At 44.1% G+C, this 25,806-nt stretch overlaps 1 protein-coding gene across 1 annotated transcript; it reads right to left on the reverse strand.

Moving 5' to 3' along the window:
* LOC141053140 (RNA-binding protein 12B-like) lies at positions 1–25,796 on the reverse strand. The gene is made up of 3 exons (XM_073550490.1): positions 25,661–25,796; positions 22,613–22,661; positions 1–2,395 (listed from the first exon to the last, which is right to left on the reverse strand). Exon 3 carries the CDS (start codon positions 2,370–2,372, stop codon positions 483–485), a length of 1,890 nt encoding a protein of 629 aa, XP_073406591.1. The 5' UTR covers positions 2,373–2,395; positions 22,613–22,661; positions 25,661–25,796; the 3' UTR covers positions 1–482.
* Between the last annotated feature and the right edge of the window lie 10 nt (positions 25,797–25,806).

Below are 25,806 nucleotides of genomic sequence, written 5' to 3' on the forward strand. Positions count from 1 at the left end.
TACAAAGGTCATTTTTTATTTTAGCTAACTTTCCACGTAACAAAGCTCTTAGGTGAAACCGGAACTTACACATGTATTTATATACAGCACACGTTGCTTTATTGTGACTACAAATCTTACGATACAAGACTTTTGTAGGGTGATGCTCACAACCTACTTCAAACTATTAAAGATGCAAGGCATGAAAAATAGAAATGAAAAATTATCTAACATGTCATTCTTCACAAGGGATCGTGAATGCTATTTTAATGTCAAGTCCTACCAAAATTACATCAGAAAAGTTATTTTCCAAACTGATACAGTAACATGTATAGCTATAGACTAATCTACATATATGTGAAAAAAAAATTAACCCCCTTTTTGGTTTTACTACTTCATTTCTCAAAATAAAAATTAACATTGAAATGAGTGAAAACAGCCCCAGCGTTAGGAAATAGGAAAAGGCTATAAGCAAGCACTTACCAAGGGAACGATATCAGAACTCAAATTAAACTGAGGAACACCTGCTTACTGCCCACTTCTTTCTTGTTAAGGGTATTTATGGCAGATACCGCATCCCCGTAACTTAACATGCGCACAGTGGCAATGCCTCTCTCAATATTTTTCAGATTTACAGAGCTCACTTTGTAGTTCTGGAAAAGGTCAAAAATCTCATCAGTGGTGACGGTAGATGGCAAGTTCCTGATGAACAGTAAAGTTACTTCCGCTTTCTTGGTCGCTTCCCTTTCGTAGAGCGGTTCCTCATCGCCACAGTTGGCGTCATCCAGACAGTCCTCTGTAGAATTGTTCTCGGTCAAAGAAGTTTCCTGTGGTTCCTGTGGTTTCTCTGGTTCCTCCGGTTTCTCTGGTTCCTCCTTGGATTCCGGTTCATTATTTGAAGGTGGCACAATTTCCGATTTGGAAGGAATCTCTACCGCACTGGGGTCCAGCGTTGACGACTCTCCGTTGGTTTTCACTGGAGCTGGAGGTGTGTTCACACTGGTGACCATATTAAACATTAAATCTGAAGTAAAATCAGGTATATCATCCGCTTCAGTAACCATGGACTCATCTGCTTGATTGGCCTCCTTTAATGCCTTCATTTGTTCCTCACTGATGCGGCTTAAGACTATTTTAATCCCCAGATATGTTCGCTTGTTTTCTTTTTCAGCTTTCGATGCCTCTTTTTCACTCGAAAATTCGACCAATGCTTCCCCAAGCCCAACTCCTTTACTGTCATGTAACAGCACAACGTGGTGGTCTTTTATACTTATCCGAACAAAGAATTTCTGAACATCCGATTTAGTGATATCAAATGCAAAATTTCGTAGATATAAGAACCTTCTTTCTTGAGGGGAACGACTTGGAGACTTTTTCTTCTTGGAGTGATCTTTGCAGATTCTCATTTTCATTCGCTCGATTAACACATCCATGTCCCTTTTAGAAATGGGCAATATGGTTAAAGTGTGACCCATGTAAGTCTCCTTGTCCAAGTTGCGCGCTCGTCTGTAATCTTTTTCGGTTGTGAACATGGCAAAAGCTTCTCTTGTCCTTTTACCTTCTTTGTCAACTAGGAAGGTAATCTGAGAATCCTTCATGTCAAGGTCAAAAAAGAACTTCTTGATATCTCTTTTCTCAGCTCTGTAGCTCAAATTAATAATATGCACAAAGTATTCACGTATATAAGGCGATGCTTGTCTAGTTCTTCTCACTCGTGGTGATCTGGATCTAGTTCTGCTCCGTCGTCTTGAATAGCTAGAAAAAGGTGGAGAACGCCGCCTCGTTTCAAAATGTACTCCGCCATTCTTTTTCCATTCGACCTCATTAGAAAGCTTGAGTGTTACTGGCGAACCACACAGGACCATCTGGTGAAGTTTCAGCCCTTCACTGGCATCAATGCTTCTTCCAAACTTGACAATGGCATTTCCATTCCTTATTCCATTTATGAATTTCAAAAACAAGACATCTAACACAAGGAGTCCCTTGAAAAACTCTCGTATGTCCACCTTTGTGACTTTGAGTGGCATGCCATGTATGTAAATATATGAAAATGTTGGCAAATAATTATTTTCGTAACCTCTTGCGCTAGCCTCAAGGTTAAACGGAGCACTCGTTGTCGGCTTTAGACCTATCTGGTATACTTCCAACGCACGTCTCATTTCCTCTTCATTGCTGTATGTTAGACGGACACATGAATCCTTAAGAAGATGGCACGACAGGCTCAAGGCTTGACGGGCATCTTCATATGTTGCAAATACAATGTAAGCCTCACCGTATTTTCCACCAGTGATATACACACCACCTCTGGGAATATTCAATCCACCAAAGAACTGTCGAATATCAAAGGAATCTGCCACGGCAGGAAGACCCTGCAGCCGGACGACTAGCGACATTTTCAGGTCAAAAGCAATTACACCTGCAGATAGGAAAAACAGTATATAAAAGTCTAATTTTTTTGCAATAAAAGAATGGACATGTGGCAGTAATAAAAGGTAATTTTAACTAGGAGATTGAGGCATACATAGTACATGCATGTGGAGGAAGAGATCTTACTTATTTACTCCCACATCCTTGCTTATGTTTATACATATAAAAAGATAGAAGAAGTTAGCTCACCCAATCAGAGGCTCGAAATCATCTGTGCCGCAGGATAATCAATGAAAAAGTGTAGAAATGTTCCAGTGTCAAGATCTTCGAAAACACGAGAAGCTTATTAGGCAAATATAAAACATATGACCATCATGTCACAAGCCCACAGGGAATTTTAGTGTAGCAAATATCTTTAAGACTGTCTTTAATCATGGAATATAGAAAAGTCAGCGTTTTAGATCATATCCTGTCAGGACCAAACTAATCAGAAACCATCATATAGACCCATAAAAAACAAGTGAAAATGATTAAAAACAAGTCAGCATACAAGATGATTGAAAATTCACATAGGTACATGCTGCAAACATATGGTGAATACCCCGAATTTTATTTCTTCTGTCACAAAAAAAAACCTACAATATATCCAGTTTCATCAATTGTAATGTCTCATGTGGCTTCTCATCTCCTGTAACATTCAGTATGTGGGAAGCATTAGCGGCTCTTTAAAAGCACGCATCAAACACCACCTGTTTGATGCTGCTAATAAGCAAGTGTTCTGCTGCCACCAAACATTTCACGATGAAACATGGAGGAGACAGTGTCGTGTGGTTATCGGCATTGAAAGGGTTGAGACCATGAAGGGGAGGAGATCACCGCAGGAAGGTTCTCCATAGATAATCTTGGTGGATCTATATTCTAAATATGAGAATGCCACAAGGTATGGACATTAGACACGACCCCATTTAACATTACGAAGGACTTTGTTCGGCATTTCCCTATGTGAGTTTCCAATCATCTTGCATTCTGACTTGTTTTCATTTATTTTATTACGTGTGTCTATATGATGCTTTCCAATTGGTTTGGTCGACCATGTGGTCCTGACCGCATACGACAAAACGCAGACTTATCTTTTCTACATAAACAATGATTAATAAAAACACAGTCTGAAATGTGTTTGATACGATAAAATTCCCTGCGGGGTTGTGACATGTTGGTCATATGTTCTATACATACCTAATAAAACTAATAGGATTTTCTTGAAACCAGACACTGGAACATTTCTTCACTTTTTCATATGTTTATTCATAGTGAGTTTTGCTTCAGTATGACCAGAACTGTACACTTTACAGATAGGCATTCGTTTACATGCCTGCTTACGCAAACAGACCAAAGTAAATGATCACTCAGTGCGCATAGGCTGCCATAGCTTTTGGCAATGCGAGTCCTATAAAAACAGGACAATGCAGATTTTTGCACTGTGCAAAAGATCCTTTCACCCAAAGAATAAGCACTTTGCTCGTTCATTGAGTGACCAGCAGACTGTTTACACTGCAAGTTAATAGTAAAACAATTGTGTTTTGTTTTTGTTTCCCCCAACAACGCTCATTCACGATTATGTTACGGTGTAAACACAGCTTTAGGATTGCCAAAGCAAAATAATAAAAACTCCCTAAAAGCATGCAAAAACTGCATTATAGTGATCGTGTATAAACAACCATTAGCTAGGGTGTACAGGAGATGTCAGACTAAGCCATCTATATAGCAAATCAAGAGTAAACGGTCTTATAATTGAGCAAAAAAAATTGCGGAATTCTGGGCACATCTGTCGTTTAATAGGGCCTGCGACTAAGGCCTGTTTCACACATCAGTTTACCATCAGTCAGGATTTGCCAAAAAAAGGGGCGGATCCGTTTTTTTTCACCCATAGATTTACATTATTGGCGGATCTTGACCGATGGTTGTCCGTCACACCTGGTTTTGTACGGATCCAAGATTTTAGCAGCTCCCGGGCGGATGAAACGGACCATGCAACGTTTTTTTTTTCGCTGACGGTCCGCTAATTTCACCATTAACCCTTCCGGGAGCCGATAAAATCTCTCTCTCCTCACTGCTCCCGCGAGATCTTCGTGCCCGCGACCTCACTGCTCCCGCGAGATCTCCGTGCCCGCTCTCTTCTTTCGGCTCCCGGACACCGCTACATCGCCAGTATGAGGAGCCATCTTCAGCAGCACTTGAGGTACTGTCACACTTAGCGATGCACCAGCGATCCCAACCAGCGATATGACGCGGTCAGGATCGCTGGTGCATCGCTAAGTGGTCGCTAGTGAGCTGCCACACAGGCAGATCTCACCAGCGACATAGCAGCGGTCGGGGGTCGCTACTTACCTGTCAGACGAGGCGATCCTGACGTCCTCCCGCCCGCATCCACGCGTCGTCACCACAGGAAGCTGACGACGAGAAACGGCCCAGGACGTTCTCGCACGATCAGCGATAATCAGCGGGGGGGCCGGTCGGAGGCAAGTATCAGACATAGCGATATCGCTAGCAATATCGCTATAACGTCACAAAACCAGTGACGTTATAGCGAAATTGCTAGCGATATCGCTTAGTGTGACAGGCCCCACCCACCATCTGTCCATCATGATGACCCTGTGCGTCGCTGCCTCCTCCTGTTTTGAACGCAGGCGCCTGCGCTGCGACAAGAGTTCTCGGGCATGCGCAGTGCACGCTGCCCGAGAACCGACATCAGGCTATTGTGCTTGCGTGTTGTGAAGGCCCCAGATCCCGCCCCGCAGTGTGTTATGATGTATTCACACTGCGGGGCTGCGGCAGGACCTTTATTTTCATCTTTATGGCTTGTATATTGCTCTAATATGTATGCCCTGTTTAATATGTATGGCCTGTTTACACTTGGCTGTAATTTTCCACCCTTGTTCATAACGTTATGGCCGTGCGCATTGCTCCTCTGTCCGTGGCTCCACTCTGCAGCCGGCATCTATTTGCACTGCGCTTGTGTCTGGGCTAACGCCCGGCACGCGCTGTGCATGATGCCTGTGCTGCAAGTAGGACCTGCAGACGCGAGGGCGCATGTGCCCAAGGAGCCATCACTATTGGTAGATCCCAGTCATGTAACCGGGTTCAGGGGCTATGTTAAGGTCCTGCTTGGGCATTCTCACCAACTTCCTCTTGACAAAGCGGTCTGGGGCGCCGCGAAACGCGCGTCGGGGGTGACTGCAAGGCTCTCCTCCTCCTCTCCCTGGTAAGCTCCTTTGTGGCAACCTGGACCATGATTGGTCATATACCATGGTTTATTACATGCTAATATGCCTCTTCATAATGGTTCCTGACCCTAGTATACAGCCTTTGGGCATTACTACTCAGTATTTATATGGGTGATTGGGACATGGCCACTTTAGGTATGCGTACCGGGATGGTTTTCCATCTTGGTGGGAGGAGCTGGTGATATTTGGGCTAATACCGTCTGCATTGCTTGATTGGCACTTTGTTACTATAAAGTTTTTACCTGTAGTATGCTTATCTAAATAAAATTTTATATTATTTATATGCAATTCATCGCATGCTCATGTTTGTTCTCATGGTCTTTCTAGCTTAATTTTGAGCTTGTGCGTTTGGTGTTGGAGTGGGTTGCTCTCCCCCATCTCCATTTCACCATATTATGTTCATGGGGCTTTTGTTGCCAAAACACATGAAATGTGGAAAGTTATAAGGCATGCTGAAGTCAAATATATACAAGATTTTAGAAAATCATTAAAAACGCAAAAATAAAACATTTAACCCACAAAGTATTCTTCTTAACTTGTCTGAAATCAATATTGGCTAAATATCTGAAACAGATACAATGGTAGTAGAAATAATGAAGGTCACTAATAATTTGTGCCGGACCCTCAATTGAAGAATGCATTCTATTTGATGAGAACAATGGTTTGATCCAAACAGAGAGCTGCAGCTTGTATTATAATAAACACAACACAGATGAGCATATTGGCTAAAAACATCCAGAATTTAGTTGCTAACCCAAATAAAATCTTAAATGTGCCCCTGCTGTGTACTGTGTAATGGCTGTGTCTGATCATACAGGAACATGGGCTGATCATACCACAGCTCCTGGGCAGGGTTGGTGGAAAGAGTATACAGACATTATAAGCATGGGATCACTGCTGATTGTTCCTTTGAGGTAAAACAAGTTCTTAAACATGCAGGGAAATGTTTTTCCCTTACCGAAACCAGCAGCTGTGATCCCCTGCTGTAATGTCTGTATAAACCCCCTGCCCGCCCAGGAGCTGTGGTATGATCAAACCATGTTCTGGTACGGTCAGACACAGCCATTACACAGTATACCGCAGGGGCACATTTATAAGATCTCGGCACAGGAATATATACAGTATTTTTCGCTTTGTAAGACGCACTTTCCCCCCCCAAATTTCGGGGGAAAATAGGGGTGCATCTTACAATGCAAACATACGTTTTTTGGGCTGCCGCTGCGGGTGTCCGTTACTTGCCGCCACCGCGCTGGGTCCTCCGGGTGCTGCTGCTGCCTGCCGCTGCCACCGGGCTCTGTCCCGTGCTGCGTGGGGGGGCTCAGCCGTTCCATCCATGCCTGCGCGGTGGCTTGCTTCCTGGAAAATGGCCGCCGCGCAAGCACAGATGGAGATCTCGGCACTGAAATCTCGGGAGATGAGATTTCAGCGCCGAAATCTCCATCTGCGCTTGCGCGGCGGCCATTTTCCAGGAAGCAAGCCACCGCGCAGGCATGGATGGAACGGCAGAGCCCCCCACGCAGCACGGGACAGAGCCCGGTGGAGACGGCAGGCACCCGAGGGACCCAGCGCGGGGGCGCCAGCACCCCGGGGACAGAGTGGGCGCCAGCACCCCGGGGACAGACCGGTAAGCAATAAGACGCCTGGATTATAAGAAGCACCACCATTTTATTAAAAAACGTTTTTTCCTATTTTTCTCTTTAAAATTTGGGGTGCGTCTTATAATCCGGAGAGTCTTATAAAGCGAAAAATACGGTATATTTTTTTTTTTAACGCATCAAATTGTGGAATTATTTTAAGATCTTTTAATTAAAGTGTACTTTTGTACTTTGAGACAACCACTATAATAAGTACTGTAATTTTCAGACTGTTAAGGGCATGTCACACTAAGCGATATTGCTAGCAATATCGCTATAACTAGTGACGTTATAGCGATATTGCTAGCGATATCGCTGTGTCTGATACTTACCTCCGACCGGCTCCCCCACTGGTTATCGCTGATCGCGCGAGAACGTCCAGGACCGTTTCTCGTCGTCAGCTTCCTGCGGCGCTTCCTGCTGTGACGACGAGCGACGCGTGGAGCCGGGCGGGAGGACGCAGGATCGCCTGGTGTGACAGGTAAGTAGCGACCCCCGTCCCCAGCGACGTCGCTGGTGAGTTCTGCCTGTGTGGCAGCTCACTAGCGACCACTTAGCGATGTACCAGCGATCCTGACCGCGTCATATCGCTGGTCGGGATCGCTGGTACATCGCTAAGTGTGACAGTACCTTAAGATGCATATATACTGCGTGGGGGAGTGGCAGCAGTAGACCAGCGGGTCACAGGAGGCAGGAGCCGGCAGCCAATACCTGTGCATGCTGTTAAAAGAAAATGAATATTCACTTCTCCCTACGCCCATAATCCCTCCCACCGCTATACACTGAAGCCAGTGCCAAGAGGGAAAATGGGCATGTGGAGCAGTGAATATTCATCTTCTTGAATAGCAGGCACAGTGGTAGCCGCAGGCTACCTGCAGCGGCTGGGGGGATCACGTGTGCCCGCTTTTAGAGAGAATGAACATTCACTCCTCTCCACGTCCATGGGAGTGGAGAGCAGTGAATACTCATTTTCCTTAATAGCAAGCACATGTGATCACCCGGCAGCTGCAGGAAGCCAGCGACTGCGGCGAAAAGTGTGCCTGCTATTAAGAGAAAAATGAATATTCACTGCTCTTCACTCACATAGGCACAGGGAGCAGTGAATATTCCAGTACGGGGATGGAGGAGACCATGTATGCCAGGACGGAGATGGAGGCGGCCATGTATGCCAGAACGGGGATCAAAAATATCTGGATGGGGAGGCCATGTATACCTGGATTAGGGACAAATACATACCAGAATGTGGTCATTCCATATCAAGTGATCCAAATACAAATTTTTTTTTAACCTGACGTCTTGTAGGTTTTTTTTGTTTTTTTTATGAAGTACAACTAAGTTAATTACAAACTAAAAGTTTTGAATTTTTTTCTTCATCAGTTAATTTTTTACAGACTTCTACAGTTTTGAAAAAGCACAAATATTAGCCTGGTATGGCTTTACATTTATCATATCTCGGGCAAGAATTAAGATAAAGAGATGGGAGAGGCATCATTTTTCTCAGAACGGCACCGGCTTTCATTTGATATGTCACAAGACTTTCTTTATATTTTGTTTTGGAGAAATCAAAATCAAAATTTTGATGCGCAATTGTGAAAAAATGCATGTGTGTTACTTGTGTTCTTGTTTACATTTGTACAGGGATTCAATTTGGGACCTATCAAATTTTATTTTTTTTAAGCCTTGAATCATCTGATTTTAGAGGTTTGTGTGAATTTCTTCCTTTTTTCTTTTCAAATTACAACTTACTGAATTCAACATTTATATGCAATAAAAAAATATCGTAACTGCCAGAATAGATCTTAATCATCGTAACACAACCTGCTCAGCATTTTCAACCTGAATGCATTGAACAAACCAAAAGAAAAAAGGTGATCATATCCTCAAGTGTGATTTTCTAAATACAGTCTCATCCTAATTATATGTTAAAAACAAGATTAAAGTAACCAATATTTTTACTTCCAATTTATGCAACAATCTTTTTTCTATATCACTAAATGTCATTTATGAAGTGTTTAAGAGTAGTACAGGAGTTAAATCCTCGTTCTCTAAAATATGAATTAAACAATAGTACGTTTTTAAACTGGCCATTTATCATCAATTTGTCCCTTCTAGTGGGTGAAATGTAATCTTGTCCATAAGCGCTTAATAGGAATGGCAATTTCCTTTTGTGTCAAAGAGTAAGTACAGCCTGTCATGGTGTTCGGCTAAACGCGAGTTAATATCTGATTTTTGTTAACCTCTTCACGACCGCCCACAGTAGATAAACGTTGGCACTTGCTGGGCTTTGTGCAGCGCCGACGTTTATCTGTCGGCGGTTTTGTGCCCCCCGGGACCCCCACATACCTTACAACGCGGGGATCCCGGTGCGCAATGCATGCTGGGACCCCCGACGTCATCGAGACCTGATTGGTTCAGGTCCCGATGACGTCAGCGTCACAGCAGCCAATGGGAGCGATCGCTGGGAAAGCTGCTTGTTTCCCGGCGATCTCCCTCATTGTAACGCGGCTTCTCCCTCTGATCTAACACTGACAGCTGATCAGAGGTGAAGCAGCGTTACTGTGTGACTAGATCGCTGCCTGGCACAGCTGATCGCTGCCTGGCACAGCTGTGCCAGGCAGCGATCTTGACACACAGTAACGCTGCTTCACCTCTGATCATCTGTCATTGTGAGATCAGAGGAGAAGTCGCGTTATTATGTGCCAGGCAGCGATCTTGTCACATAGTAACGCTGCTTCACCTCTGATCATCTGTCAGTGTGAGATCAGAGGAGAAGTGGCGTTACTGTGAGTCAGATCGCAGGGCAGCTATCTTGTGACAAAAATAAAAAAAAAAGTAAAAAAAAAAAAAAAAAAAAAAAATTGCAGGGGCTAGGGTTAGGGCTGGGATTAAGGTTATGGGTGTGTTGGTGTTAGGTTTGTGGTTAGGGTTACGGTTAGGGCTGAGATTAGGGTTAGGGGTGTGTTGGGGTTAGGGTTGGAATTAGAATTGGGGGTTTCCACTGTTTAGGTACATCAGGGGCTCTGTAAATGCAATATGACGCCCGCAGACCATTCCATCAAAGTCTGCATTTCAGAACGTCACTACTTCCCTTCCGAGCCCCACCGTGCCCAAACAGTAGTTTTCTCCCACATATGGGGTACCAGCGTACTCAGGACAAATTGGACAACAACTCTTAGGGTCTAATTTCTCCCTTTACCCTTGTGAAAATAAAAATTGGGGGCTAAAAAGATAATTTTTGTGGAAAAAAAATGATTTTTTTATTTTCACGCCTCTACATTATAAACTTTACTGAAACACTTGGGGGTTCAAAGTGCTCACCACACATCTAGATAAGTTCTTTGGGGGGTCTAGTTTCCAAAATGGGGTCACTTGTGGGGGGTTTCCACTGTTTAGGTACATCAGGGGCTCTGCAAACGTGACATGACACCCGCAGACCATTCCATCAAAGTCTGCATTTCAGAACGTCACTACTTCCCTTCCGAGCCCCACTGTGTGCCCAAACAGTAGTTTTCTCCAACATATGGCGTACCAGCGTACTCAGGACAAATTGGACAACAACTCTTAGGGTCCAATTTCTCCTGTTACCCTTGTGAAAATAAAAATTGGGGGCTAAAAGATCATTTTTGTGGAAAAAAAATGATTTTTTTTATTTTCACGGCTCTACATTATAAACTTTAGTGAAACACTTGGGGGTTCAAAGTGCTCACCACACATCTAGATAAGTCCCTTGGGGGGGGGTCTAATTTCCAAAATGGGGTCACTTGTGGGGGGTTTCCACTGTTTAGGTACATCAGGGGCTCTCCAAATGCGACATGGCATCCGATCTCAATTCCAGCCAATCCTGCATTGGAAAAGTCAAACGGCACTCCTTCCGTTCTGAGCTCTGCCGTGTGCTCAAACAGTGGTTTAGCCCCACATACGGGGTATTGGCGTATTCGGAAGAAATTGCACAAAAAATTTAGTGGTTCATTTTCTCTTTTTACACTTGTGAAAATAAAAAAATGGTTTTGAAGTAAAATGTTTGTGAAAAAAAGTTAAGTTTATTTTTTCCTTCCATATTCCACTCATTCATGTGAAGCACATGAAGGGTTAATAAACTTCTTGAATGTGGTTTTGAGTACATTGAGAGGTGCAGTTTTTAGAATGGTGTCAATTTTGGGTATTTTCTGTCATATTGACCCCCCAAACACTTCAAATGTGAGGTGGTCCCTAAAAAAAATGGTGTTGCAAATTTTGTTGTAAAAATGAGAAATCGCTGGTCAACTTTTAACCCTTATAACTTCCTAAAAAAAAAAAAAAATTATGTTTCCAAAATTGTGCAGATGTAAAGTAGACATGTGGGAAATGTTATTTATTAACTATTTTGTGCGATATAACTCTGATTTAAGGGCATAAAAATTAAAAGTTTGAAAATTGCAAAATTTTCTAAATTTTTGCCAAATTTTGATTTTAACAAATAAGTGCAGATCATATCTAAAAATTTTTACCACCATCATGAAGTACAATATGTCATGAGAAAACAATGTCAGAATCAGTAGGATCCGTTGAAGCGTTCTAGAGTTATGACCTCATAAAGTGACACTGGTCAGAATTGAAAAAATTGGCCCGGTCACGAAGGCAAAAACAGGCTCGGGTGCGAAGGGGTTAACTTTTAAAATGTCTGGTTTTCTTGGATACACAAAGGCTGGCGCTGGACCAGAAGGATGCAAAAATGTCAATTCTACTTCTTCATTTTCCAATCTTTGAAGCAGGGCTGTGGAGTCAGTAAGCCAAACCTGCGACTCCCGACTCCTCAATTTCCCTTACACCGACTCCCACACATATTGCTTATATTTAAGTGAAAAATGTATTGTAGTACAATGTGAACCTCAGACATTTAATCATTTTTATGATCCAATAATCAAGATATTTAGATAGAACAGAATATATATTGGTGTACTACCCGGTTTTCATTCTTTTTGGTACAGATACGATATGGATAGACAGATATGGATAAATGGATAGATAGAGCAGATTTCTAATCTGCTTTTGCTATTGAAAACATTATCTATGAGCTCAAAAACCTTTCAGGTGATGCAGTTTTTTAAAAAGATGATCAGCTTTTTGCAGCTGAAAAACGTATCCTCAAAAAACACAGGAAAAACGCTGTGTGTGAATGTAGCCTTAGATCAGGAATATAACAGCCATTTATAGGACATTTCATAACTTTCCCAAACTCCTATGAAAAAATATTCAGCACATCCTGCATTGAATTACTGTACCCAATTTATTATATATTTTAGGAGTCGGAGTCGGTCCATTTTATACCGACTCCAACTCCACCAAAATGAGCACCGACTCCGACTCCACAGCCCTGCTCCACATACCCCAACACACACGTTATGGGGTCCCTTCCCACTCCACATTGGTATATCTTCTCAATTTGTTCAATAACCTCCCCCCAATATGAAGAGAGTCTTGGGCAGGACCAGAGCATGTGTAACATTCCCGCGGGTTCAACTCTACATCTTGGACATTCCGCATTGTCCCTCAGGCCCATTTTTTCCATAAGTTCCGGGGTTTTATACGTTCTATGTATAATGTACAGCTGCGATATCCTACCCGGTTCACTCAATGAAAGTTTGGGTATATATTCTAATATAGTGTCCCATATTTCATCTTCTATCTGTCCCACTTCCCTCTCCCATTTAGCTTTTGCCTTTAGGGGAAACCTAATCATGTGGGAGTACAATAGGTCCCGGTAAATGGTGGAAATAACTCCCCTCGTACCCCCAGACGCGCACACATAATCCAACACAACATCTTTTTGTACCGTCATATGTTTCTGTCCCTGGAATGCATGCCTGAGACCGAGGTATCGAAACTCCCCGCTGCTCGAGAGCCCAAACTCCTCTTTTAATACAGAAAATGGCTTGATTTCCGTCCCCTCCAGTAACTGCCACATATATTGCAATCCTTTCCTCTCCCAATCACCAAAATCATTCAATTTACACAGTTCTGATAGGCTTGCATTATCCCAAATAGGCGTGTATGTCGTCAATTCCCCAATTCCTCTGAGACTCTTAATATTTTGCCATATTTTATGCATTAACCTAAAAGTAGGTAGTCCTTTTCCATGACTCACAAAGCATCCCGCCTCCAGAATCTGTATTAATATTTTTTTATTGGTCAGTTGGGCCAAAATTTTTCCCATAATATTTAAATTTCCCTCCTCTTGCCAACCTCTGAAGTGCTGCCCTTGCGTTGCTATAAAGTATATCCATGGGTTTGGTGCCGCCAGCCCTCCTTCCCCCTTTGGAGCACTTCCAGTTTAATTTTTGCTTGTTTTTTCCCCCAAATTAGTTCCCTAAAAATAGTATTAATTTTATAAAATCTTCTCTTTGGGATCCACACCGGGGTATTATGGAGAATATACACCAACTGAGGCATCATTATCATTTTAAGTAGGTTCGTCCTCCCTACTATTGACAATACTAGTTTACACCATGCTGTCATCTTGGCTTTAAATTTAACTCATAAAGGATCCAGGTTTAATTCGAGAACTCTAGATATAGGCATTGATACGCATATTCCGAGGTATTTAAATTCATTAACTACTTTCAGCTGTCCATCCACCCCACCTATACGTGGACATCCCAATTCCCGGTCAATCCCCATGATACATGATTTGTCACAATTAATTCTCAATCCGGAAAAGGATCCAAATCTTTCTATAAGGGCCATAACCTTAGTCAACGAATCTCCCCCATCTTGCAGAAAAAGGAGTATGTCATCTGCGTATAGGGCAATCTTTTCCTCCAGATTCCCATATCTGAAGCCCTGTATTTCTGTGGAGTTACGAATTTTAATCGCTAATGGCTCCATCGCCACCGCAAATAGCAACGGCGATAAGGGGCATCCCTGACGAGTTCCTCTGAACAACCCAAACGACTCCGAGGTCTCCCCGTTAATCCTAATGTACCCCTTTGGATCCACGTATAATAATTTAATCCAGGAAATAAATCTATGTCCGAATCCCATTAACTTCAATACTGCCCATAGATAATTCCACTCTACCCTATCAAATGCCTTTCGTGCATCCAGCGAGGCCACCACCCTTTCCCCTTCATTATCTGCCGGGAGTTGTATATTTAGAAAGAGTCTACGTAGGTTAATGGCGGTAGATCTATTTTGTAAAAAAACGATTAGTCTGGATGTATCAATTTTTGAACAACCCCAGACATTCTTATCGCCAACATTTTAGCTAATATTTTAACGTCTGACGTCAATAACAAGATGGGTCTATAGGATTCAACGGATGAGGCATCTTTCCCCTCCTTAGGAATAACCACAATTACGGCCTCCCTCATAGACCTCGGCAATGCCCCTCTCTCCGCTGCATCTTCAAATACCTCCTTAAGTTTAGGTGCTACGACCTCTATTAGTTCCTTATATGCTTCTCCCGGGATACCGTCAGAGCCAGGTGACCTATTATTTGCCAATGACAGAATAGCCTTCTCCACTTCCTCTACAGTAAATAATTCTTCCAGATTCTGTTTATCAGTATCATCTAACTTAGGTATCTATCTCTTGTAAGTATCTATCCATTTCTTGTTCTCTAACCCCCAATTCTGAGGTATATAATTTTACATAGTATTCCCGGAAACATTCCAATATCCCAGAGGTGGCTTTATGAGTTACCCCATCCTCCTTGACAATTTTATATATCTGTGTGGACCCTTTCTGCGCCGCAGATATCACTGATAGTAAATGTCCCACCTTTTCCCCTTCGTCATAGAACAGTGCTCTCTGGAATGCCCTTTTCTTGTCTATCCCTTGTAAATATAACTTATTTACTTCTTCTTGTGCTTCTTTTAATGCTTTTTTAGTGGCGATACTGGGCCTACGTATCATTTCCTCCTCTGCCCTGCTCAATCTGTCTGTAGTCTCTTGGTTTACCTGTCTCGTTTGTGTCTTACGTCTCGAAATATCTCGTATGAATAGTCCCCTTAAATATGCTTTCATGGTATCCCACACTATAAGCGAGTCAGCAGAACCTTCATTTAATTGGAAGAATTCAATAAGATCTTTTTTAATAATTTCCATATTAAGACATTTGAGCCATTCCGGATGTATTGTCCCCCCTACTCTCCTCCTTTTTCCCCACTCCCAGTCTCAAACTAACTTCAATTGCCTTATGGTCGGAGATAACTCTCTGTAAATATTCCACCGTCCCAACTATTCCGTCCATGCCCCTGTTACCTAATGCTAAGTCTATGCGCGATAAGGCATGATACGAGGACGAATAACACGAAAAGCATTTGTTCCCCTCATTCCGCACTCTCCATAAGTCTATCATACCCATCTCACTAACATATGTCCCGAATGGAGTCATCCTATCCTTCCTGGGATTAATTCCCCCGATTCCCACACGATCCCAATACTCGTTCATGACATTGTTAACGTCCCCTAATATTAACACCGGACATTCCCCTCCCCGTCCACTCAAAAATCTCTTGTAGTTTCTTTTTCGAATATGGGGGTGGAATATAAAGTGCCACTATGGTCACACATACACCAGAAATTCGGCATCTCAGGGAAACAAACTGCCCATCCCTATCTACGTAAGATTCAATTTCCTCGTAGTGAGCATGAGAATGTATCAGTACAGAGACTCCCCTCGCGTAGGCCGAATACATAGAGTGATAGGCCCGGGTAATCCATTTTTTCTCTAACCATTTTTCTTTTCCTTTAATCAAGTGAGTTTCTAGTAAACACGTAATAGCTGGATTGTGCTTTCTAATTTCTGCCATGACTGCCGCTCTTTTACTTGGATCTGAAACCCCCTCACATTCCAACTTAGAATTCTTGTATCACCACTCATTATGTCCTATGAACATCAGTTGTAGTCGGTCTCTTGTAGTCCCTTTATCACATTGCAGTATGAAAACTCTCCCACAACATATCCCCCCCACTCCCCTCCTTCCCCGTATAACAGATTCTCTCTCTCTCCAACGAGAGAGGGTGCAACTGGCACCTAGCTACTGTGAGCCCTCGTATAGCCACTGAACCTCCTTCACTTGGGCGTACATCGCTCCCACCGTCACATACAAACATGCCCAATAGGCCACATAACTTTTTCTAACATGGATAATTCAATAAACAAAACAAAAAAAACCCAGGATCTACGACCCAAAAATAGATCCGAGTACCCAGGCGTCACGGGGCAGATTCAAAAATAGAGAAAAAATGTCCGAAAAATACTTCTTCAGCCTTTTCCTTCTTTCTCAGCCCTTAGTTTGGAGTGGTTGATTTCCATCCACTTGACGGCCTCCTCTGGGATTGGAAAAAACTGAACAGACCCCAAAGCTGCTACTCAGTTTGGCGGGATATAACAGAGTACTTCACTCCCAGCACTCTCAGTCCTTTCTTGACCTCGCCAAATTTCATCCGCATTTTCTGAACCTCTGCTGAATAGTCCGGATATATTTCAATACGGCGTCCATTAGGCTAAGTGCACACGTACCGGAACTCTCGCGGATATTACCGCGAGAATTCCGGAATTCCAGTCCGCGGGAAAATCGCATTTTAAATTCCCGTGATTTTCCCACGGAAAAACTAGCATTTTGCAAGCGTATTTAGCTTTCAGAATGCTAGCGTTTTCCAAGCGATCTGTAGCATTGCTTGGAGAACTGATTGACAGGTTGGTCACACTCGTCAAACATAGTGTTTGACAAGTGTGACCAACTTTTTACTATTGAGGCCGCCTATGCAGCATCAATAGTAAAAGATAAAATGTAAAAAAAAAAATAAAAATGGTGTTATTCTTACCCTCCGACGTCCCGCGCATCCGTTCCCAGTAATCCTTTGCGAAAATGCCCGCGATGACGTCAGGTCTCGCGGTCATTCGCGATGACGTCGCGCGAATGACCGCGAGACTTCGCGATCCCGCGAGAGTGGACGCCATCGCGGGCATTTTCGCAAAGGACTACTGGGAACGGGAGCGTGAAGAGAAGCGGGAAGACTGCGCGGGACGCCGGAAGGTAAGAATAACAATATTTTTTATTTTATAATTCTATTTTTACAGGGATATTGTCCTCCAGGCTCTGGATACCGTCTCCTCTCCTCCGGACCGTGGGTACCATCCGCAATTGTTCTGCTTACTTTCCGCATGGTGGGCACAGCCACATGCGGAAAGTAAGCGGAACAATGCATTCCTATGGGTGCGGGATCGCCGCGATTCCGCAAATTAATGAGCATGCTGCGTTTTTTTACCGCGAAGCGATTCCGCCGCGGTAAAAACCGCAGCATTAGTACAGCATTGCGGAATCCCATAGGAATGCATGGGATGCTTATTTTTCGCGGCAAAATCGCGCGGTTAAAACCGCCACGTGTGAACTCAGCCATAAAATATGAGGTCCTCCTTCTTCCTAGCCTCCCAGAGGATAGTCTCTCTATCTCTGCAGTTAAGTATCCTGGCCAACATTGTACGGGGGGCACTACCCGGAGGGAGGGGGTCGCAGGGGAACGCGGTGTGCTCTCTCTACCGCAAACACCCTGGAGAGTGTGTCTCTGCCAATTTTAGATAGGATCCATTGCTCAGTAAAGTCAGTGGGGTCGTTACCCTCTACTTTTTCCGGGAATCCCACAAATCTAAGATTGTTTCTCCTAGATCTATTTTCTAGATCATCTTGTTTTAAGTGCACTTCTGAAATCTTTTGCGTGTGCTGGTTCTGAGTTTTCTGCATTTTATTTACAGTGTCCTCAGTGGTGCTCACTCTCTCTTCCACAGCACCCATCCTAGCATCCGCCTTGTTTAGTGCCTCTTTAATTCCAATAATTTCTTCCTTATTATCATCAACCCGGCTGCTCAACTTAGTCAGTGTTTTTTTACAGAACAATACCACCAGAAAGACATCTTTTAAAGTTGGTTCCCCTTCAGGGCCCTCCTCGTCAGCTTCACTATCCTCCTCTTCAGATGCACACTCAGAGACAGTGACTCCCCCTCCCCCCTGCTTTCAGCCTCTCCTGCAGCTTCGTTGCTCATTCTCTCTCCCTCCAGCACAGTACCTTCTCCGGTGCCCCCCTCATCTTCCCTTGCAAAGCGCTGCAGCTTCTGGATAATTTATGACCTTCTGCCATAGTTCTCAGTCAGTCTCTGTGCCTCCTCCACTCTCCCGGCGCCATCTTGTGCAGCCACACTGCCGTCCTCCCCGAGGTCTTTCTGCCTCCTCCTCCCCATCTCCGCACTCTTCTTCACTCCCGGTGTCTCCACTCGGCCCTCGGGCACCCACCACAGCAGTAAGTGTGCACGGGTCTCTGTTATGTCGGCCTATTAAGGATTATTCTTCAGAATGACAGTGGAGCTCCTCAGCCTCACGTCCTCTCACATCCGCGCCAGGCCACGCCCTCCAGCGATTTCTCATTTTTACAACAAAATTTACAAAATTTTTTTTTTTTTTTTTTTTTTTAGGGACCACCTCACATTTGAAGTCAGTTTGAGGGGGTCTATATGGCTGAAAATACCCAAAAGTGACACCATTCTGAAAACTGCACCCCTCAAGTTGATCAAAACCACATTCAAGAAGATTATTAACCCTTCAGGTGTTTCACAGCAGCAGAAACAACATGGAAGGAAAAAATGAACATTTAACATTTTAGTTACAAAAATGATCTATTAGCAACAATTTTTTTTATTTTCCCAAGGGTAAAAGGAGAAAGTGGACCCCAAAAGTTATCCAATTTGTCCTGAGTACGCGGAAACCCCATTTGACTTTTTGAATGGAAAATTAGCTCCAATGATTAGCGGACACCATGTTGCGTTTGGAGAGCCCATGTGTGCCTAAATATTGTAGCTTCCCAACAAGTGACCCATTTTGGAAACTAGACTCCACCCAAGGAACTTATCTAGATCCATAGTGAGTACTTTGAACCCCCAAGTGCTTCACAGAAGTTTATAACGCAGAGCTGTGAAAATAAAAAAATCTTTCCTCAAAAATGTTTTTTTTAGCCCGTAACTTTTTTTTTTCACAAGGGTAACAAGAAATTGGACCCCAAAAGTTGTCCATTTTGTCCTAAGTACGCTGGCACCCCATATGTGAGGGAAACCACTGTTTGAGTACATGTAGGGGCTGCTTGGAAGGGAAGTAGTGACTTTTTGAAATGCAGATTTTGATGGAAAGGTCTGCGGGCGTCATGTTACGTTTGCAGAACCTCTGATGTGCCTAAACATTAGAAACCCCCCCACAAGTGACCCCATTTTGGAAACTAGACCCACTAAGGAACTTATCTAGATGTGTGATGAGTGATCGCAGTTGCAAGGAGGGTGGTTTCGGACGGCGGAGGACAGCACAGAGGGTAGCACATACCAGTGAGCAGCGGCAGATCGTGGTCGGGGGAAAGGGGCGTGGCAGCGGGGTCATCAGCGGTGGTGACGCCAGGGACCAGAGCGAGGGCAGCCATAGTTGACACTGCCTCTCCACATCTGATTGGAGGGATAGCATCACATGGACACTGGCTCCAATCAGATCTGGGGGCGGTGTCAAGTCACCTAGCTCCAGTCAATGGCCTATTATATTGAAGCATCAGCCATGGCTGGATTGTAGTATTTCACCATGTTTCATTGGTGAAACATTACAATTGCTCCGATTAGCTGTTGAAAGTGAAACAGACAATCAGAGCGATCGTAGCCATAGGAGGGGGGGCTGCGGGGGACATAGCCACCCCCCTGGAGTCAAGTACAGGTCCCCATGTACCTGCAGGCCAAGTGACATTTCAGTGGCCCCGGTCACCCGACCCGCAGAACGCGATCCCGCCATGACGCATACGTTGCGTCACAGGTCGGGAAGGGCTTAAACACACTCACTGGTCAATATTGTAGCACAGTGACTCCCTTGATGCCTGTGTACAGACTATTCTTTGTTCAAGAGTGAACATGAAAGCTCTGCCTTAGGCCGCAATCACACTACCATGCGTGATGCGAGAAACTCGCACAAGTCTCACGCATCAACACCTGGCGCTGCCACCAGCACTCAGGACCGGAGCTGCATGGAAATACATGCAGTGGCAGCTCATGTCCATGTGCCGGCGGCAGTGCCGGGTGTTGATGGGAGAGACTCGAGAGAGTTTCTCGCATCACACACGGTAGTGTTATCCCGGCCTTACTTCCTGACTCTACGGAGGGCAGATACTTAACATAACTGACAGAGCTGCTGGGTGTCATCTCCTCTGCATTCACTGTCTACCCCTGTTCATTCTCAGGTTGAGCCCTAACAAATCTTTCCTGCTTCTAAGCTGTAACATAATAAAAATACAGTAATATCTAAAAATCATGGATTATTTGGTAAATATAGACCCCACACTTTTAGACCACAGGCTGAACAGATCTGAATTCAAAATTTTCAAATTGACACTGATATTTAAAAAATATATCTATGATTCCATCGCTATCCCAACTTGAATTTTGGTACAGATGTGGCTAGGAGCATAGCAGGCACATGTGCATTTTTTGAAATTTTTAAATTAAACGTTTTTTTCGGAAATGCGTTTTAAAATTTTGCGTTTGCATGGGTAAAATATTAACAAAGAAACTCTTGTGACATATCTGGTGAAAGCGTGTACAGTTCTGAGTAGAATGGTATTTATTTTGTTACTCTGTTTTCTAACTTGAGTTGAGGAGAAATGAAAAAGGCAGGCAACATCGAAATTCACACTTTTTCCGAACTTTGAGGCTATGTGCCCACGTAGAGTTTTAAAACGGACACTCAAAACCGGACTCCTTCCCAGAAAACGCTCATTTTTTCCGCACGATTTCACCGCGATTCTGCTCGCGATTTTCTCAAGCACTTTCCAAGCAATTTGAAGCATCGCTTGGAAAGTGATTGACAGGTTGGTCACACTCGTCAAACAGAGTGTTTGACAAGTATGACTAGCTTTTTACTATTGAGGCTGCCTATGCGGCATCAATAGTAAAAGATAGAATGTTAAAAAAAAAAAAAAATAAAAAATCGGGGTATATTTACCTTCCGACGACATCCCGCGCAGTCTCAGCGATGACGTTGGTCTCGCGTTGCTATAGTGATCTCACGAGACCGCTAGAGTAACGCGAGACTACGTCATCACAGGTCCTTGCCGCAAGGCATTACTGGGAACGCTGAGGCCCGGGAAGGCTGCGCGTGACACCGGAAGGTAAATATACCCCGATTTTTTCTTTTACAGGGGTATGGTACCCAGGGCCTGGAGGACAGTCTCCTCTCCTCCACACCGTGGGTACCAACCACACATGAGACGCTTAACTTTGCGCATGGTGGGCATAGCCACATGTGGGAAGTAAGTGGTTCTCATGCATTCCTATGGGTGCGGAATCGCGGCAATTCTTTGCGATTCCGCAAAAAGAATGAGCATGCTGCATTTTTTCCGCGATGCGATTCCGCCGCGGAAAAAAGCGCAGCATGTGCGGAATGCCATAGGAATGCATGGGGTGCGTTCTGTACGAGTTTTTTTAAACGTTTTCGCAGCGTTTTCACGCCGAAAATCGTGGCAAAAACGCTTAAAAATCTCATCGTGGGCACACAACCTGAAAATCATTTAAATAAAAAAAAATAGATCTATATCTACAATTTTTACTCTTCACATTTTGCATTCTCTGTCACACTATTACTAAAGAACAAAATCTCAAAAGAATTAAAAATATGGAGTCAAAAATCATTGTGTCACTTTACATGGAATGACCAGATGGGGGACATTACTCCTGTAAGGGCGAGTTTCCACTATGCGCATTCCTTGCGCTTGCGACGGAGCAGAAACCCCACTCCGCCCAAAGCCCCGCCCAAAGCCCCACCCCTTCTGCACGCGCGGTGATTCCGAATGTGCTCATTGAACACATCCGGAATCGCGGCATCGTGTACATACAGTAGGCTATGTACCTTGCGGAGACATTGTACACTATGCTGTAACATCTGGACGCTGCGGATTGGACGTTGTGGCTGTATTTCGGATGTAATCCGGCAAGTGGAAACATACCCTTACAGTGTCAGCGGGAGACAGTGCGTCATGACCACATTTTTTGCTCCAATTTTTTTTTCTTCTATTTTCCTGCTCTAAAACCTGGGTGTACCTTATAGTCCAAAAAAACTATTTTCTTTAAGAATTCTTTACTGCCTTCAGTCATTTACATGGATTATTTCCACTAGATCAAAAAATGTCCTGTTGATGTGATGGACACAGAAGGGGGGCTCATTGCATGCACAGTACACGTGTCCGCACTCATTCTCTCTCATGCACCTGAATATACATAACATTGAAGGTTCGTATTTCATGTACAAACAATTGGTCATTTTTTGTGAGACTACAAGCCAACAAATCCCTTACCTGTACGATATCTCTGGCAGCCTTTTGCTAGCTATGTTTGTACAAGAGCCTGCAAATATAAAGAGGTCAAATGAATCACAGGCACTGATAAAAAAAAAAAACCCCTAAAACTAATAAGAATTACATATATAATAAATGTCAAAGAAAAAATTAAGCCGCAAAATTGCGTTATTCCAATCAATGCTTTTCTTCTAGAAAATGTAATAATCCAGAAAAGAAAAAAAAATCTTTAAAACTGAAAAAAAAAAAATTATGGGTCTGAGAAGAGACAAAATAAATATTTTTTTGTTACATTGTTATTTTAGATTGTTTTAATCAAAACTACAACTTGCCCAACAAAAACCAAGCCCTCATATCTATGTGGACAGAAAAGAAAAAGAAAAAAAAAAAAAAGTTGTGGCTCTTGGGATGGGAAGGAAAAACAGAAAGTGACCATGTCAGGAAGGAGTTAAAGAGGTCGTCTGGTACCACTCCGTATCATGAGGTATTGTGCGCATGTCCTATACTGGTACTGTCTGACTTATGAACATTCAACTTACATACACCTCGTTACGATTGTGGGATGTTCATAAAAAAATCCTATTTCCATCATATCTCCGGTCTCTTCACTATAAGCCAGGATGTCTGGCTGCGACCAAGCTGGACATCTTAGCCTATAGTGAAGAGGCCAGATATGCTGCGCGCAACGGTGGAAAGAAGAGGAGCAGATAGAGGGCACCGAGGCAGGATGAGAGGTCAGTGATGAGCCTGCGCCTCATCTCCAGACAACGTTGAGACCGGATTAGGCAATGACCTCCGGACCCTGAATGTGGCTGGACGTCCTGGCCTTTTAGTGAAGAGGTCAGAGATACACCTTTCGAAGGTAAAAAGAGGACAGGCAGACAGAGGTCAGCATTGGTAAAATAAAAAAAATAAAGAAGAAACAACCAATGCTCACCTCTCCGGCTGCCCACTACTCAACACCCTCCAGTGGACAGTGAAGTGTGTAGACAAAGGTCACAAGGTAATAGTTTCCTTTTTTTGTGCGTGCGCCTTGTGTCCACTTAATTACAAACCTATTTAGTACGTAACCCAGGTACTGCCTGTATTAAGACTCCGTTTTCTAACGGTGACTTCCTCTTTCCTTCCTGTCGTGGCTCCGGCGCACTGCTCTGCCCTGTTGAGGGCAGAGCAGAATACTGCAGTGCACCTGCGCCGGAGCCATGACAGGCAGCAAAGAAGAGGACGTCATCGTATGAAGATGGGAGGCGCCAGACGGGACGGTGACACCCATTGGACCAGACCCCCGGGTGAGTATAATCCAACTTGTTTTTCTTCTCTTTCAGGTTACATCGGGGGGGGGGGGGGTGTCGATGCCGGCAGCTCATAGTCGAAAAGAGGGGTGACAGATTCCCTTTAAAAGGGTTACTGCACTATCGCAACTCCTTCTTTAAATTCTATATCCCCCCCTTGCAAATAAAAATACCCTGAACTCACCTCACTATTAATGGCATAATTCCAGTGAAGTCAGTGCCCAAGGCTTGCATAACATTATGTCACGTGAGCCCTGAGAAACGCCCTAAGGTAACGCTTAGCAGTAAAAAAACGCAGCATGTTCATTAATTTCCGGCTAGGTCCGCATTTTTGGCTATTTCCTATAGTCCAGAAGACGCGCGGAAAAAAACCGCATCAAACGCAGCCTAAAGGGGTTGCCCGGCCCAAATTGATAAGTCTGCAGTCACTCTATAAAGCTAAGTTCACACTTGCTTTTGGCTGGTCTACGTACGTCCTCCCTTAAGCTCCGCCTACTGCATGCGTCCCATCTTTAACATTGGGTAAGCAGGGACATGCGTTGTATGCTGCATTTTGACGTGCCCGCCGATCGCACGGGAGCACAACATGTTGGATTTCTGTGCAATCGGCGGGCACGTCAAAACGCCGCATGCGGACGCATCCGCATACAAAGCATGTCCCTTTGTACCCAATGTTAAAGATAGGTACGCAGGAGGCACAGGAGTAGGCGGAGCTTAAGGGAGGACGTACGCAGCCATACGCAAGTGTGAACTTAGCCTAACTGCAGACTACGGTTCTTTCACACTGGCCGAGTTTATTGTTTTTGCAGGCCGCATTGCTCTGATTTTTGCAGTCTCACGCACAAACAGGACGTAAAAAACCTTCTCGGATCGCCGTTTTTCCATGTTGTATCAAATTGTAGGGAAAAAAAAGGCGAGCCGCAAAAAAATAGCGTGCCGCAAATTCAAGCAACCGTTGTTTTTGCGGTACCATTGATTTAAATGGAGGCAGTGTCCGTTAAAAATATCGCGCAAGCTCTATATTTTTTCACGGCCGTATAGCACAAAGCTCTCCGATGTAATTTTGCGGCCCCATAGAAATCTATTGGGGCTGCAAAAACACGGCAAGTGAAATCCCCCCCTTCTACCACCAGCACACACACTGTGGCAAATGACCCAGGACCACCGACGTCAGTCACGTCACTAGATGAGATACGGCCTCTCTCCATGCAAGTGTATGGAGAGCAAGGCCGTGCCCACTAGCCAGAAGTATGTATGACACCTAAACACCCGCCAGATCAGGGTCTGAAACCGGCAAAATCCGGCAGAATCCGTGGGTATTCACAAGTCTACAGTCACACAGGGCGACGACGGGCTTAGGATTTGGACCGGACGACCCCTTTAACGTGGACATGAATCTACTGCGAGAAGGTAACGAGAAAGACAAAATAAAACAAGACTTTCTGCTGAGATGGTCAACATTAGCTCACTGTTGGCTCCTTAGTTACCTCATTCTGCAGCCAGCAACAGTGAGTGTAATACATGAGACAAACAATGCATATTTGATCAAAACCAATAGCAAAAAATATTTTTTTTTCCCCAGATGCAATTTGCCTTCCACAGAGATAAACAATCCCTTGAAGTTCATGCTTTGCAGTATGTGTGGCGCAGGCCGAGGCTCTGGTACTTAGCAGGTTAGGAAATGAAGGCTGTGCCCCGGAGCTTGCCTGCAGGCCGCAGCTCCTCCCCCCCCGGTAATAACACTATGAAGACTCACCGTGAGCCGCACCGGCTCCGTCTCCGCTCACAACACACGTCCTCACTCGGCAGCTCCGATCACTAAAGAAAGACGTCTGAGGAAAATGGCGCCCGCAGACCGCGCGCTCTCAGAACCGCGCATGCGCACCGCCTCATTTCACAGGC

Source organism: Dendrobates tinctorius, unplaced genomic scaffold, assembly GCF_039654945.1.
Source record: "Dendrobates tinctorius isolate UK_male_01 unplaced genomic scaffold, ASM3965494v1 ptg000165l, whole genome shotgun sequence".
Taxonomy (NCBI): Eukaryota; Metazoa; Chordata; class Amphibia; order Anura; family Dendrobatidae; genus Dendrobates; species Dendrobates tinctorius.